Source organism: Equus asinus, chromosome 16 (assembly GCF_041296235.1).
Source record: "Equus asinus isolate D_3611 breed Donkey chromosome 16, EquAss-T2T_v2, whole genome shotgun sequence".
Classification (NCBI taxonomy): domain Eukaryota; kingdom Metazoa; phylum Chordata; class Mammalia; order Perissodactyla; family Equidae; genus Equus; species Equus asinus.
Window position 1 is genome coordinate 40,691,141 of NC_091805.1, and position 13,761 is coordinate 40,704,901.

The window sequence follows — 13,761 nt, forward strand, 5'->3', positions numbered from 1 at the left end:
AAGCTGGTCTGAGCGGTGTGGGGCTGAACGGGGCTGGAACTACAAAGGCAAGCCAGCATCAGAGCTGTCGAAGAAACCACGCAGGGCCAGTCTTCGACAGTACCACGCTAGCAGACCAGCTAGTAGACCACTGACTGGAGGCTGAGACCCCACTTCTGAGACCCCCACTTGCTGTGAAGCAAGACTGATTAGGGCCCTAGGACTACAAAAGCCCCAGAAACTCCTGAATAATTTAGGATGGGAGATACTGCAAGAGAGAAATATCAAACTTCTAGAAAGAGTGGAGTTCAAACAAATAATTGTAAAAAGAGAGATTACATTTACAAGTTAAGATGTTTCATCCTGGTTACATGCAGATATATAAAAATTGTTTCTAGCTGTTGACCAATATGCATGCAACAGCCAATAAGGATCTTTAAACCATGCCCAGGTTCCTGAGGCCACCTGTACCCAAGAAAAGCTCAGCAGCCTTTGGTTGTGAGGGTTTTCTTGTGACTGGGAAAGCCAGGCAGAGTTCCAAGGAGGTACACAAGTAGCAGGAACCCATTATAGGTTCTCAGATATCAAGTAGCTTTGTGTCAGGATGCACACGGCACTTCAGAGGGTGAGCTTCCTAGCACACACAAGGACTGGAAGCGGGGATTGGGGATGTGGAGCTTAATAAGTCAGCCAGGTACAAACGCTGAGAGGATGGCTTACGCTAACAGCACAGGCTGGACAGGAAGAAGTCCTTGTACTCTCATACATACACCCAGAGGTGTACAAGTCAGGCTGGGAAGGGTGAAAAAGTGAAAACACACCTATTATAGGAGGCAGCCTGAGAAAGATTCTCATAAGACATATGATAAAGCACTGCAGATGGAACAGAAATCTGAGCTCACAGTATGTGAAGACAGTCTAACAGCAGCAGGTCTCTGCTAACAAGCTATGTGAGGGAAAGAAAGACAGTAAAGCCTCTTAAAGGAGATGGTATAGACAGTTGTGAACTTCCATTATACAAACAATTCTAAAGCCCTTTTCTACCTTAAGTCAACCATGTATCCCTTGGTTTTCTCAGCAAGTTCAAATTTATTTTTAAATGGCGTGTACTTAAAGTACTCAAGAACCAAATCACCTCCTATCCTGAATCTGACTTAGCTGTAATTTGGTGTATATCCTAGGGGGAAAAACCAATTGATGAGTGTTAAAGCATCAGCTCCCTTCAGTGGAGGTTTCTTGGCAGATCTCTCAACTAAACTCTCCATATACAAAAAAATGAAACATATTCTTACCACAAAAGCCCAGGAAAACATAAGGTATAAATAACCATATGTGTGCATACACACATATACACACGTGCTATTGTAATTTGCTTAATAATCTGACCCAGAAAGAATCAAACTAAATAACTTTCAAGGAAATGCCACTAGAATCATCTTTTAACTTTACACACATCCACATTCAGAACTCTGAATGATCTGTATCTACTCAAACTACCGGTGCCAGACTGGATCTACATTCACTCACTTGATCGTTTATTGAACAATATGCCAGGCATTTTACATCAATTAACCCTATTCTCACAATGATTCTGTATAGTAAAAGTTATTGTCCCATTTATAGACGAGAAAACTGAAGATTACAGGGGTGAAGTGACGACAAAGTGGTCACATAGAATCCTACAGGGTTTTCTGACTTCTTAGATCATTTTGTCCAAATCAATGAATATGTCTAAGCTCTACTCATTTCCAGGTGAAGGAGTTAGAAGCCTCTTTAAGTCCTTTTTGCCCTGTGGTTTTAAGGTCATAGTCAATCATGCTGTATGGTCCAAATACAGAGCTGACGGCCTGAGGAGGAAGTGCGTTCTCCATCTGCAGCGGCGTGCACGCCATTTTCTCAATCCTCTTGAGCACAGACAAACATGGGAAGGGTATGTGATGACTGACAGTCTCTTTCAAACCTGAAGATCTATGATATTCCTTGAACCAACGGTAAGGAAGAGAAAGCATTTACCGCAAAGCTGAGACTGTACTTCTATTCAATTATTTACATGCTGCAAAACAGAGATGTTCCAGGACTCTGTCTTCATATCTCCTCTTCTATATGTGATAGCAGATGCAGAAGCTACCAAATGGTCTCCAAGCTGTGTGGAACTTTCTAATAGAAGAAAAGTTAACATATCTACACAACTAAATTGTGTGACTGACAAAAGCAGGTGAATCACTTAGATTTCTCTCACTTTTGGTTGAGAGAACCACAGAAAACCGGCTTGGGGAAGAAAAAAGGAAAACTGAATTGACTTACGTCATGGAAAACTCCACAAATATATATATTTGGCTCTGGGTACAGCTTGATTTTAGCCTCACATGATGCCACTAGGGTCCTCCTCAGCTCTGCTCCCCCTGAACTGGGTCTCTTTTGAAACTCCATGTGGCACCCAGATGGCTGTAGCTCCTCCAAGGCTCATATCCACACACTTCCATAGGAGGAGGACGGCCAAACACAACCACCCCTGCAAATGTCTAAACACATCATCTTGGTCCCAACTGAGTGACGTGCCACATCCCTGAACCCATCACTCTGGCCAAAGGGATGGGATATTCCAATTGATCAAACCATCCAAATTACATGGTTGGAAAAGAGAAAAGGGTGATTTCTCAAAGGAGATTCAAGGCACTTTACACACATTATTTCATTTAATACTCGCCTAACCTCAATTTGTGCACGAGGAAACTGAAGCTCAAAGAAGTTAAGCAACTTGCCCAAGATCACATACTAGTAAGGAGTCTAGCTGGAATTCAAACTGAGGTCCAACTCAGAAACCATGTGCTAACAAAAACTAGACACCATCTCTCTCAATGTTCTTACCTGCATCCCTGACTCACCCCTAAGCAAACCCTCTGAAGCCCTTCTGACGGAGCCTGTCCTGAATCTTAACACACTGAAACTATCCCATCGCTACTAAAATCAGCTGCAACTGCCTTTCGTCGAGTGTGATTCTCTTTAATTCAAGAAAACATACCACCTTACACTTGCGAGGTGCTTTACAATAGCTGACACAAGAGACATGAATGAAGTCTGTGGGTATGGGCCAGCCCCGTGGCCAAGTGGTTAAGCTCATGCGCTCTGCTTCGGCAGTCCAGGGTTTTGCCAGTTCGGATCCTGGGCACGGACATGCCACTGCACATCAGGCCATGATGAGGTGGCGTCCCACATAGCACAACCAGAGGCACTCACAACTAGAATCTACAACTATATACTGGGGGGCTTTGGGGAGAAGAATAAAAAAAAAAGGATTGGCAACAGCTGTTAGCTCTGGTGCCAATCTTTAAAAAAAAAAAAAAAAAGGAAGTCTGTGGGTAGCAGGAAGCAGGCCCGTATACCCAACCCAGAGCCAGGATGGGGAGGAGCAGACTTCATCACTTATCTGGACATCAGGGGCAGCCCAATCTCTATTACTCACTAGAAATGGTCTCATTAAAGAAAAATCCCATGTTGTTTCTGCACTGTAAATGTGCCAGCAGCTCAGTAGGAAACATTTCCAAACAGCAAAAATGTTAACCAGAAAATGACAATCTGATCAGAGAAATAGAAAATCTTTTATATGCAGCATGTAAGTGAGCAAATTTACAGATCAGTTGCAATGTAAAAAGTAACATAATTTAGGGCCAGCCCTGTGCCTGAGTGGTTAAAGTTCCGCGCGCTCTGCTTCAGCAGCCTGGGTTCGCAGGTCTGGATCCCGGCATGGTCCTACTCCGCTCATCAGCCATGCTCTGGTGGCAACCTATATACAAAATAGGGGAAGACTGGCACAGCTGTTAGCTCGGGGCTAATTTCCTCCAGAAAAAAAAAAAGGAAGATTGGTAATAGATGTTAGCTCAGGGCGAATCTTCCTCACCAAAAAAAAAGTAATACAATTAATAATTTCTAATATTCCAGGGGAAAAAAGTTTTATTACATTTAAGCAAAGAAGTCAACTAACAAGATTTTACCTTTTTTTGTTACTAGAAAGCCATAAAAGGATCCATCTTTTTTAAAAGTAAGAAAGTAAATACTTTTTCAGAATCACACAAAAACATAAACCCAAAACCAAAGAGAAGCTGTAAGGATTCTTAAAAGGGTCCTCAAGCTCCTCCCACCTCAGAGCTGAGACAAGACTGGGCAGTCTCAGACGAGGACTCCACCTCTGGCAGAAGCCTTCCTCAGCACTGAACAATCCTGAGAGTGAGAGTCATAGTCAACCTCAGGGCCTCCCTTCAGCTGACTCCTGAATGAGTTCAAGTTACTAAACTCTGTCCCCAGCCCTGTGTGATTTCTCTTTTTTTTTCAATCAAGGTATAGAAACTGTTCAGAACTATTCTAATTTTTGTTGACATGAGTTTGAACTGAAATGAATACCCTATTAACATTGGGTAAAGAGCTCAATACTAGGAATTAAAGAACACTGCAAGGCAACATTATCGTACGCCCTTCTAGGGTGTCCAAAATGTGTGCTCTTCACCATCTGATAAATTAAATGAAAAACTATCATTCATTCATATTGATTAACACAGGCGGTATCCTAAATCTTTCTTCTCTTTCTAAAGATAAAATAAAGTGTGATTAGACGTCAAGTGACAGATCACTTGTGCTTTTTTAATTCCATAAATTCCTTTGATTTTCTCCTAAGAGCTCATTTTTATCCCTGAGCATTTCCCTCAAGGAGACTCAAAAGATAGAAAACAGACCAAAAAAGCAGAGGTCTGGGAGGTCAAAAGGCCTGAGCTCCAGATCCTGCTCTGTTCCCCAAATGAGGAGACCTTAAAGTCACCATTTAACCTCCCTATCTCTTAGTTTCCTCATCTGACAAATGGGAACACTTGCTGCTTCCTTCATAAGACTATCATGAAAATCAAATGAGGCCAGTGATATGAAGCACTCTAAAGGCTTCAAAATGCTATAAAAACATTAGATACTGTTATAACAATTAATATATTCCTAGGCAAAAAGGGCCAAATATACATGAATTCTAGATTCATTATTCATATGAATTTACATGGACAAGGGAGCACATAGATATAGTTTTCATTTTAAGTTAACTGAAAAATTAATTCAATCCCAAGGAATGGAGAGAAATAAACTAACCTGTCTACATCCTGTTAAAATTGATATCCACAATACAGGAATTATTGTGTCTCTGAATTAACACTGTATTCACATTTTTTCAACCTAAAAATTTAAAACTGCATGAATTATCCAAGTTCTGTCACTTACAATCCAGGATCAGTAAATGGGGACAATAACGTGGGATTGATATGAGGATTGACTCAATATGTGAAAGCACTTCGGACCATGTTGGCACACGGCACCTGCTTTGTGAATGTTTGTGCTACGGTACAGCAACGGACAATAAGCCAGATCTGGGTTCAGACCATTGCCCCAGTCTCTGCTAGATATGTGATTTGAGCCACAGGTTCTCTCATCAGTCTAACAAGGAAAATAAAAGATTGAAAAGATACCTGATATACTGAAGGTGTTCAAGAAGTGCTGATATTGGTGGTTTTGCTTAGAGTAACAATGCCTAATAGTATTAATACTAGTAAACGGAGCAGCTTCCTAAATTCTTTAATTTCAGTGGTTTATTTAGGTCCAATACAGTTCTGAAGAGACAGCTGCAACAATCTTGGCAGTAGCAAAACGGGTGAGCCTTTAAAGTGGTAAGTATAGGATGAAGTTCTCAAGCACAATCCCAAATTTAAGTCTGTTTCAGACTCACCACTGCCAAAATATTTTAAGTAGCCAGAGATACATTTACCCTTGAGAAGCATACAATTATTCCTTTACCTTCAACTTCTCACAATCTCAACTCTCCTACAAAGCTTCTGTTGTCTAATCAATCTAGTAAGCAATGTTATTCCACCAGAACAAAGCCATGTGTTGCTAAAAAATCTGTAAGATTTCCCAGTCTTTGTAAACACCATTTCTTGCAAATTTTAGTGGAAAAATGAAGAGCTCTTGGAAAAGCTTTAAAAAGTCCAGACTTTTTTTCATTTTCATTTCCCCAAATTATTTTCATTTTTCATTTCCCCAAAAGAGAGGGTGGAAAGAAAGGAAATAATGAAGACTCTTTTTTTAAATAGGGGGACGTATCAAAGAATAGAAAAAGAAACATCTCTGGATAGGGCCAAAGGCTAGGAGGACTGTGCTCCTCACCTGGGATTCCACTTGATTCCTCTTTCTTCACGGCTTCACTTCCTGGCCACAGACAAATATGCTACCTCCTCCTCACGAGGAGGCTTCGTTCTCAATTCCTTGCATTTATTATCATATGCTATCCTCTACCACTTTTTTGGACCTCAAGAAAGTTAAATCAGAGCTTGCTAGAGAAAAAAAAATCTGAGAAACCATCTTCTAACATGCATTTCCTTTGGTACAGACTTCCACGCTGTCAGGTGGTCTGATGATTGAGAAGACTGGCGACTTGCAGAAGATTAGAACAGGACTCTGGGTCAAGAACCCAAGCCCTCCCTCTCCTCAGGCTGGGTGGTTTCCCCACACTTGCCATATTTTAGCATTGTATTTCTTGTGTTTCTTATGTCTCTGTTTCAAGTTTGTGCTATTTATTCCCATTATCAAGCAAAAATTCCCATTGCCGATCTATTGCTTGATCTTTATTTTATAACCAAAATATTATATCTTAGAAATCAAATAAACTATCACTCTCAAACAGCCTTTTGATGAGAAACCAGCACCTGAATTACAAAAGTATGGGAAAACTTCTCAATATCATTTAGTTTTTTCCCTTCTTATATGCTTATTTTCGTAATAGAATTATGTCAGCAGGGACTAAAACAATGTCACCTTGACTTCCTGACTCTTTTATGGCTTCTTATCTGCAATAAGCTTAACTTCATGCCCAATCACTTCAAAACACTTTTGAAAGGATGATTTCCATCACCACTATACACAAGTGATTGGTGTACACACAAGTAATAACAGTAAACATAAAACAATTTCCATGTGACAAACGTCATTGAAATCTAACAAATCCAACATGTGTCTGCTGAAATCCAAGCCACAGGAGTTATTCAACAACCTCAAACATTTCAGGGATTCACGTCTTCCCCAAGTCACCTAGCCAACTGTCAAAACAGAGAGGGGGGCAACAGAAAATTCTCACCTTACAAAAATCAGGTGCTTTTCAGATATAGAAAAGACTGGAGGGAAAGAATACCCAACAAACTATCTAAAGAACGGAAAATAATAATCCTACCACAGTTACCTCTGGAGAAAGGATTCTCCCTACACCGCTTTAAATAAAAAATAATTCTAATTTCATTTGGACAGTTGTTGCTGCTATTTGTTTTCTTGGCTAAGCCACCTACATGTGAAATTTAATTATACAATGCAGATACCTGGACCACTGAAGTCACATGTCCCACTTCAACAAGATTAGAAACAATAAGTATTTGATTACACGCTCTCCAATAAAAAACATATATATAAATAAAATGTAATTACCTTTCCAAAGTCACGAACATCAAACAGGTCGAACGCCTCGAAGAGTTCACTCTTTCTCATTCCAAATGTCTCGCAACAGGCCGTGAGGAATGTCCTTATGTTCTTCAAACAGAGAAACTGAGGAACCGGAAATAGCTATTAGTATACAGTGAACCATTCTGAAGGCTATCTATCTTCTGTCACACCCAGAATGCTATAAAAATGACAGGGAAGAATCAATCAGCTTTCGAGCTTGCTTTTCAATTGCTCCTTTAGCAGTATTTATTGAGTACCCACTCTCTCTCAAGCACAGGTGACATAGCTGTGAGCGATACAGACAAAATTTCTGCCCTCATGAAACTGACATTCTAATAAGACAGACAAGAACAAACTCAGCAACACAAACAAAAAAGTAAATTATTTTTATTTTCATATGGTGCTAAGTGCAACAGAGAAAAATAAAGCCAGAAGGAGGGATCAGGAGTGCTGGTGGGGATGGGGTGGCAGCAGCTTAAATGGGATGGTTAGAGAAGGCGTCAGTGAGAAGAGGACGGATAAGCAGAGATTTGAAGGTGGTAAAGGAGCAACCCACGCAGAATTACAAGAAAGAGTATTCCAGTATGAAGTAGCATCCCACACCAAGGTCCTGAGGCAGAAGGGTCTGAGGAAGGGTCCAATGTGGCTAGAGCAGAGTGAGTGACAAGGAGAAAAGTAGGAGGAGCACAAGAAAGGTAAGGGGCCAGATGCTGAAGGACCTTGTTGGACAGGCTTTTACTCTGACTGAGATGGGACGTCACTGGAGGCCTTGGGGCAGAGAAGGGATATGATCTGAAGTTCTATGAGTCTCTTCCAGGCTGCTGTTTGAATATAAACTGAAAGGAGCCAGAGCAAGGATAGAGACAAAAAAATGAGACAGGATGCTACTGCAATAATCCAGGTGAGAGACAACCACAGGAAAACCAGGTGTTACATTTTGATGATATTAAATTTGAGATGCTTATTAGTCATCCAATGGGATGTGGGGCAGCAGGCAACTGGATATACAAGTCTGGAGTACAGGGTACAGAAGCGTAATCCAGACGTAACTTTGGGAATCTTTAGAGTATACAGAACATTTTTAACCACGATATTGTCTCAGGTGACTTTGGGAGAAAGCAGAGGAGATGAAAGGATCTGAAGCCAGGTTATCTTAGGAGATCAGGAGAAGAGGAGGAGCCCACGACGGGGCTGAGAAACAGGGACTAGTGAGGAAGGAGACCAGGTTTTCCCTGAAGCCAAAGAAAGAGTTTCTAGGAAGGAGTAATAAAACGGTGTCAACTGCTGATCATGGTCAAGTAAGTTGTTACGACATGCTTCTATTTGATGGGAATAACTTGAAAGAGAGGGGAAAATTGGTTATGCAAGAGAGGGGGACAGTCACCCAAATGAAGTCCTTGAGTAGGCAAAGGGGAGGCAGATCTGGTGCTCAAGTGGGAACTTGACCTTGAAGAAGAGCTTGCTCAGCTCAACAACACTAACAAGAGGGACAAGAGGGAAGGCAGACTCTAATGACAACCTGAAAAACCAACAGAAGTTACTTTCAGTCTCTCAGACACTAAGATCCGCCTAAGCAAAGTACACACGTCTCCTGCAAGTGAATTCTTTTTGGAAATGTTAGCCGCAATGCCACACGTAAAAATAAAATTATTAGCCTCCAACAACTGAGAAACTTATTCGCTGATTATTGCATCTTTGCTTTCTTTTTTTTAAGCACCGTCAATGTTTTATTTTGTTGTGTTGTTTTTCATCTCAGTTTGGTTTTAATTTGCAGAAAGCACATTTTACTTCCTTTACATTTGAAATGTCCAGATTTTTCATGGGCTTAACTCAGACGCAGTTTTACCCTTTACAGGAATCCTTCTCAGAGGCTTAAATATTTCAGGAGGGGTTAAAACCACAGGGGAAGCATCGTAAACCCTTTGAAGCATGATGACAGCAGCCAGTGGGCACACGCAGGCACTGCTTTCGCTTTAAAAAATTCATAAGAGACCTTTAAGACACAGAATCACTTCGCATGTAGCTCTTCCACATAGAATCGCTTATTTACAGATTAAAAGCCTTGCATTCTGCCAAGACAGACAATAATTACTCCCTTGAGGATTATGCAACTGCTCTTTTGCAATATTTTTTACATAATTAAGTGTCCAACTCACAGCTCACTAAGGAACAAAGGCATAATTGCATATGCCACCCTCTGAAGATGTCTCACCAAACTCAAATTTTCCCCTTGTGTAGGAAAAACGACAGTAGACTTCCACTCCAGCACTTTGATCATCAATTCAGAGAAGTAAGTACTGCTACTGAAAGTTTAAAAAAAATTATGACGTGGTCATTATTGCATGCATGCAAGAGGAGATTTAAAAACAAGTCTTCCCCTTACTTCTAAAACCAATCGTAACCTTATTTGCCCCTTAACTGGCTCAATTCTATAGAATTCCACAAATATTTACTGGATTTAAAAAAGGTCACTGGTATGCTCTCACTTTTCCAGGCAATCATCAAATTTGGTCACCCCTTTATTTATGTATTTTTTCAACAGTTTTTGAATGCCGACAGGGTTCCAGACACTGCAAATGCTAACAATGAATAAGATGAGGCTCTGCCCCAAGCTCCTCTATTAATCTTACCTGGAGATTTTCACAGTTATCCAAAATTTGGCTAAAAACACTAGGATCACACTGCTTTGGTGCTCATGGGTGTCAGGCTCTGGGCAAGCACAAAACAGAGTTCAGGGATAAAGGAAGGAGGCCCTAATGCCATGACAGGAGCCCTGCACAGGGCTAGGCCTCACAGCCCGCCTGCCCACCCCAAGACTTCTGCTTCCTTTTCACCACGTTGAACTTTTTCTTCGTCCGGTTTAGTTTTAAGAAGTTCAAACCAAAAGACAAGCTGAAAGAATAGTATAATGAACATGTACTCAACAACTGTAACATATTAGCACATATGCTTTTGTGTACCAATCCTTCCTCTATTTATAAAATTTATTTTGCTGAAGTATTCAAAGTAAGTTGCAGACATTACAGTCACTTCACACCTAAATAATGCAACTCACATCGCCTAGGAATAATATTTTCCTACAAACCCACGATACCATTATCATGCCTAATTAATAATTCCATACTATCTAATATCCATTCTATATTCAAATTTCCTCAATTGCTTTTTACACTATCTGTCCCCCCCCGACCCCCAGCCTAGGATCCAATTAAGTTTTACCCATTGCATTTGGTTGCTTGCTCTTTGCAGTATCTTTTAATCTAAGAATCCTGCTTTTTTTCTTTTTTCTTTAAATGACATTGACTTTTGAAGTCTAGATTGGTTGTCTCATAGAATGTCCCACATTTTACATTTGTCTGATTCTGTCCTCTTGATATCATTAAACCTGTTCCTCTATCACTTGTATTTCCTATGAACCAAAAGCCAAGTCTAGATACAAGTTAAACAGTTTTGGCAAAACTACTTCATACTGTGAACTTCATATTTCATCACATCAGAAGACGCAAATGTCAGGTTATCTCATTATTATGAATGAGCTTCATCACTTGGTTCAGATGGTTGCCACCACATCTCTCTATTGTAAATGTACATGGACCCCTCTAGATCAGTAAAAAACCTGGGGGTGATAATTTGGTCCCATGTGGCTATTCTACTTCCCAATAATTTTTCACTATGGATTTAGCATTCACTGACAATCCTTACTTCAATTATTCCATTTGGGACAGCAAAATAGTGGTTTTTCTAATTCTGTCATTCCTTCCACATTTATTAACTGGCATTCTTACCTAAAGAAGAGTTTCCCCTGGCCTTTCTCCTCCTTACTCTTTTTTTTTTTTTTTTGCTTGTGTAATAATCAACTGCCATCATTATTCTTTTCTCTTTTTTGTTGAGGAAGATTGACCCTGAGCTAACATCTGTTGCCATTTTTTTTTTTTTTTTTTTTGCTTGAGGAAGATTAGCTCTGAGCTAACATCTGTGCCAATCTTCCTCCACTTTGTATGTGGGTCACTGACACAGCATGGCTGACAAGTGGTGTAGGTTCACGCCTAGAATCCGAACCTACAAACCAAGGACACCAAAGCAGAGCATGATGAACTTTAACCACTATGCCATGGGGCCGGCCCCACCATCATTATTCTTTTTGATGTTCATATTGTCCCAAATTTGGCCACTGGGGGTCCCTTCAAACTGGTTCATGTGTCCTTTCACATGACTCCATTTTCTTATAACAAGTTGTCCTAGGCTCACCTCATATTTTCTCTGCTCTAGTTCTGGAATCAGCCATTTCTCCAAGCAGATCTTTTTCCATTTATATGGTAAATGATATTTAGAAACGAAAGTCTGAGCACCAGGCTGCGCCCAGATTACATGGGCCAATTACATCAAATGGACCAATAACTCCACCCTTTGCTTAAGCAATCCACCACTTGCAACAGAAAGAGTTAATGTAAACAAGATTGGCCTAACTGATTGATAGTGTATCTCTCAGATAATTCTACAGTTTTCTCTGTGGAGTGCCTAATAAGATAACTCTTATCTCACTCTGTTAAGAAAAAGGAAACAAGTTCACTGAAGAAGACCGATGAACACATGAGTGTGTCTTAAGCCTAGAGATGTGATTCTGTTTTGACACAATATTATTACAGTGTAAGTTTTTTCTTCCAGTCTATAGATTCTTTGAGATTAGAAGCCATCTGATAGTTTCTGGTTTTATCTGCGCCATCCTGAAACATTCTGCCTCCAGAGATGGTCTATGATGCACAAGGACAAGCACATCTCATTATTTTACAATTATACCTTACGTTTGAAAAATTATTCGACTTTGCTAAATCACCTAGTTTATTTACATGAGACAACTTCAGGATTTTTGGGAATTTAGGATTAGGATTTCAGCAACAAGAATTAAATAACTTTATGATTTTTTAAATATTAAATGTATCCCTACATGAAAGATACCAAAATTAACGATACACAAAAAGTCTAAATAGCATTTTCCCATTTAATAAATATTAATGAGGTGTCTGTTATGTACTAGGCATCATAAAGTATACTCCCAATTAGATACGGATGTATTAATTTATTAAACACTTGCTAATTGAATGAAACTGCCAATCACTGGTATTTTTAACAAAGCAAACAGGACCCAAACTCTGCCCTCAAAAGTGATATTCTAGGGGCCGGCCCAGTGGCACAGCAGTTAAGTGCACACGTTCTGCTTCGGTGGCCCGGGGTTTGCCGGTTCGGATCCCGGGTGCAGACATGGCAGCACTTGGCAAGCCATGCTGTGGTAGGTGTCCCATGTATAAAGTAGAGGAAGATGGGCACGGATGTTAGCTCAGGGCCAGTCTTCCTCAGCAAAAAGACGAGGATTGGCGGCAGATGTTAGCTCAGGGCTAATCTTCCTCAAAAAACAAAAAAAAAAGTGATATTCTAGTCAAGCAGAGCATACAGATAAGCAAATGCACAGTTTTACACAGTAGCATGGCAACTGCTATGAAGAAAGCATTCGAGGTTCTTTGGGAGCCCTGGAGTATACAGGACAGCTTTCTGAAATAAGTGACAGATGAGATGAGACCTGAAGGATGAGAGCGAGTCAGCCACAAAAGGAGTGGTTGATGTTCAGAGAGGGAAAGGAAATTGTCAGACTTGGGGTGCAAGGGTGTTCCAGGTAAACAGCACAGCATGTGCATGAGCACAAGACAAGGCATGGACTACTGGGGCCAGTGGAAGTGGTTCAGAACAGACACAACACTCTTCAGGGAAGTAGTGAGAGCAGACCTAGACAGGGGAGCCCCAACTTACATAGCAAGACAAAAGGATTCGGGCTTTACCGTTGAAGAAGTGGTGAGGTTAAAGGTTGTAAATACAGAGTGGAATACTCAGCTGTGCATTTTATAACTATTGTTACAGGAATTTGAGTGCTTACTCGGTACCAAGCTCCATGCTAAATACGTCATTTAATCTTCATAACAACTCAAACAGGAAAGTTTTAAATTTTTTGCTTTTATATATACTGAGGCTCAGATGTTTACCCAAGTTTATATAACTGCATTTGCCAAAGTAATGGAGTCATGATTCAAATCTGGATATTCTGGCTGTAGAGCCCATATCCCTAACTACTATGTTATACTAGCTCCATTTTGCAATTTGCAGAATTAAATGCTTTCTGTTCTCTTTATTAGGCAGATGATTTGGGGTAGGTAGGCAAGACAAGGACAATTAGGATGCGGCCATATTTATTTGATGAAAAAATTATAGTGATTTGGA

At 40.3% G+C, this 13,761-nt stretch overlaps 1 protein-coding gene across 1 annotated transcript in view; it reads right to left on the minus strand.

The window, feature by feature from the left end:
• VAV3 (vav guanine nucleotide exchange factor 3) overlaps positions 1-13,761 on the minus strand; it is a 349,793-nt gene that overhangs the window by 265,829 nt on the left and 70,203 nt on the right. Inside the window, exon 2 of the mRNA XM_070486950.1 lies at positions 7,480-7,596. Within this exon, the coding sequence (XP_070343051.1) occupies positions 7,480-7,596 (117 nt within the window). The remainder of the gene's footprint in view (positions 1-7,479; positions 7,597-13,761) is intronic.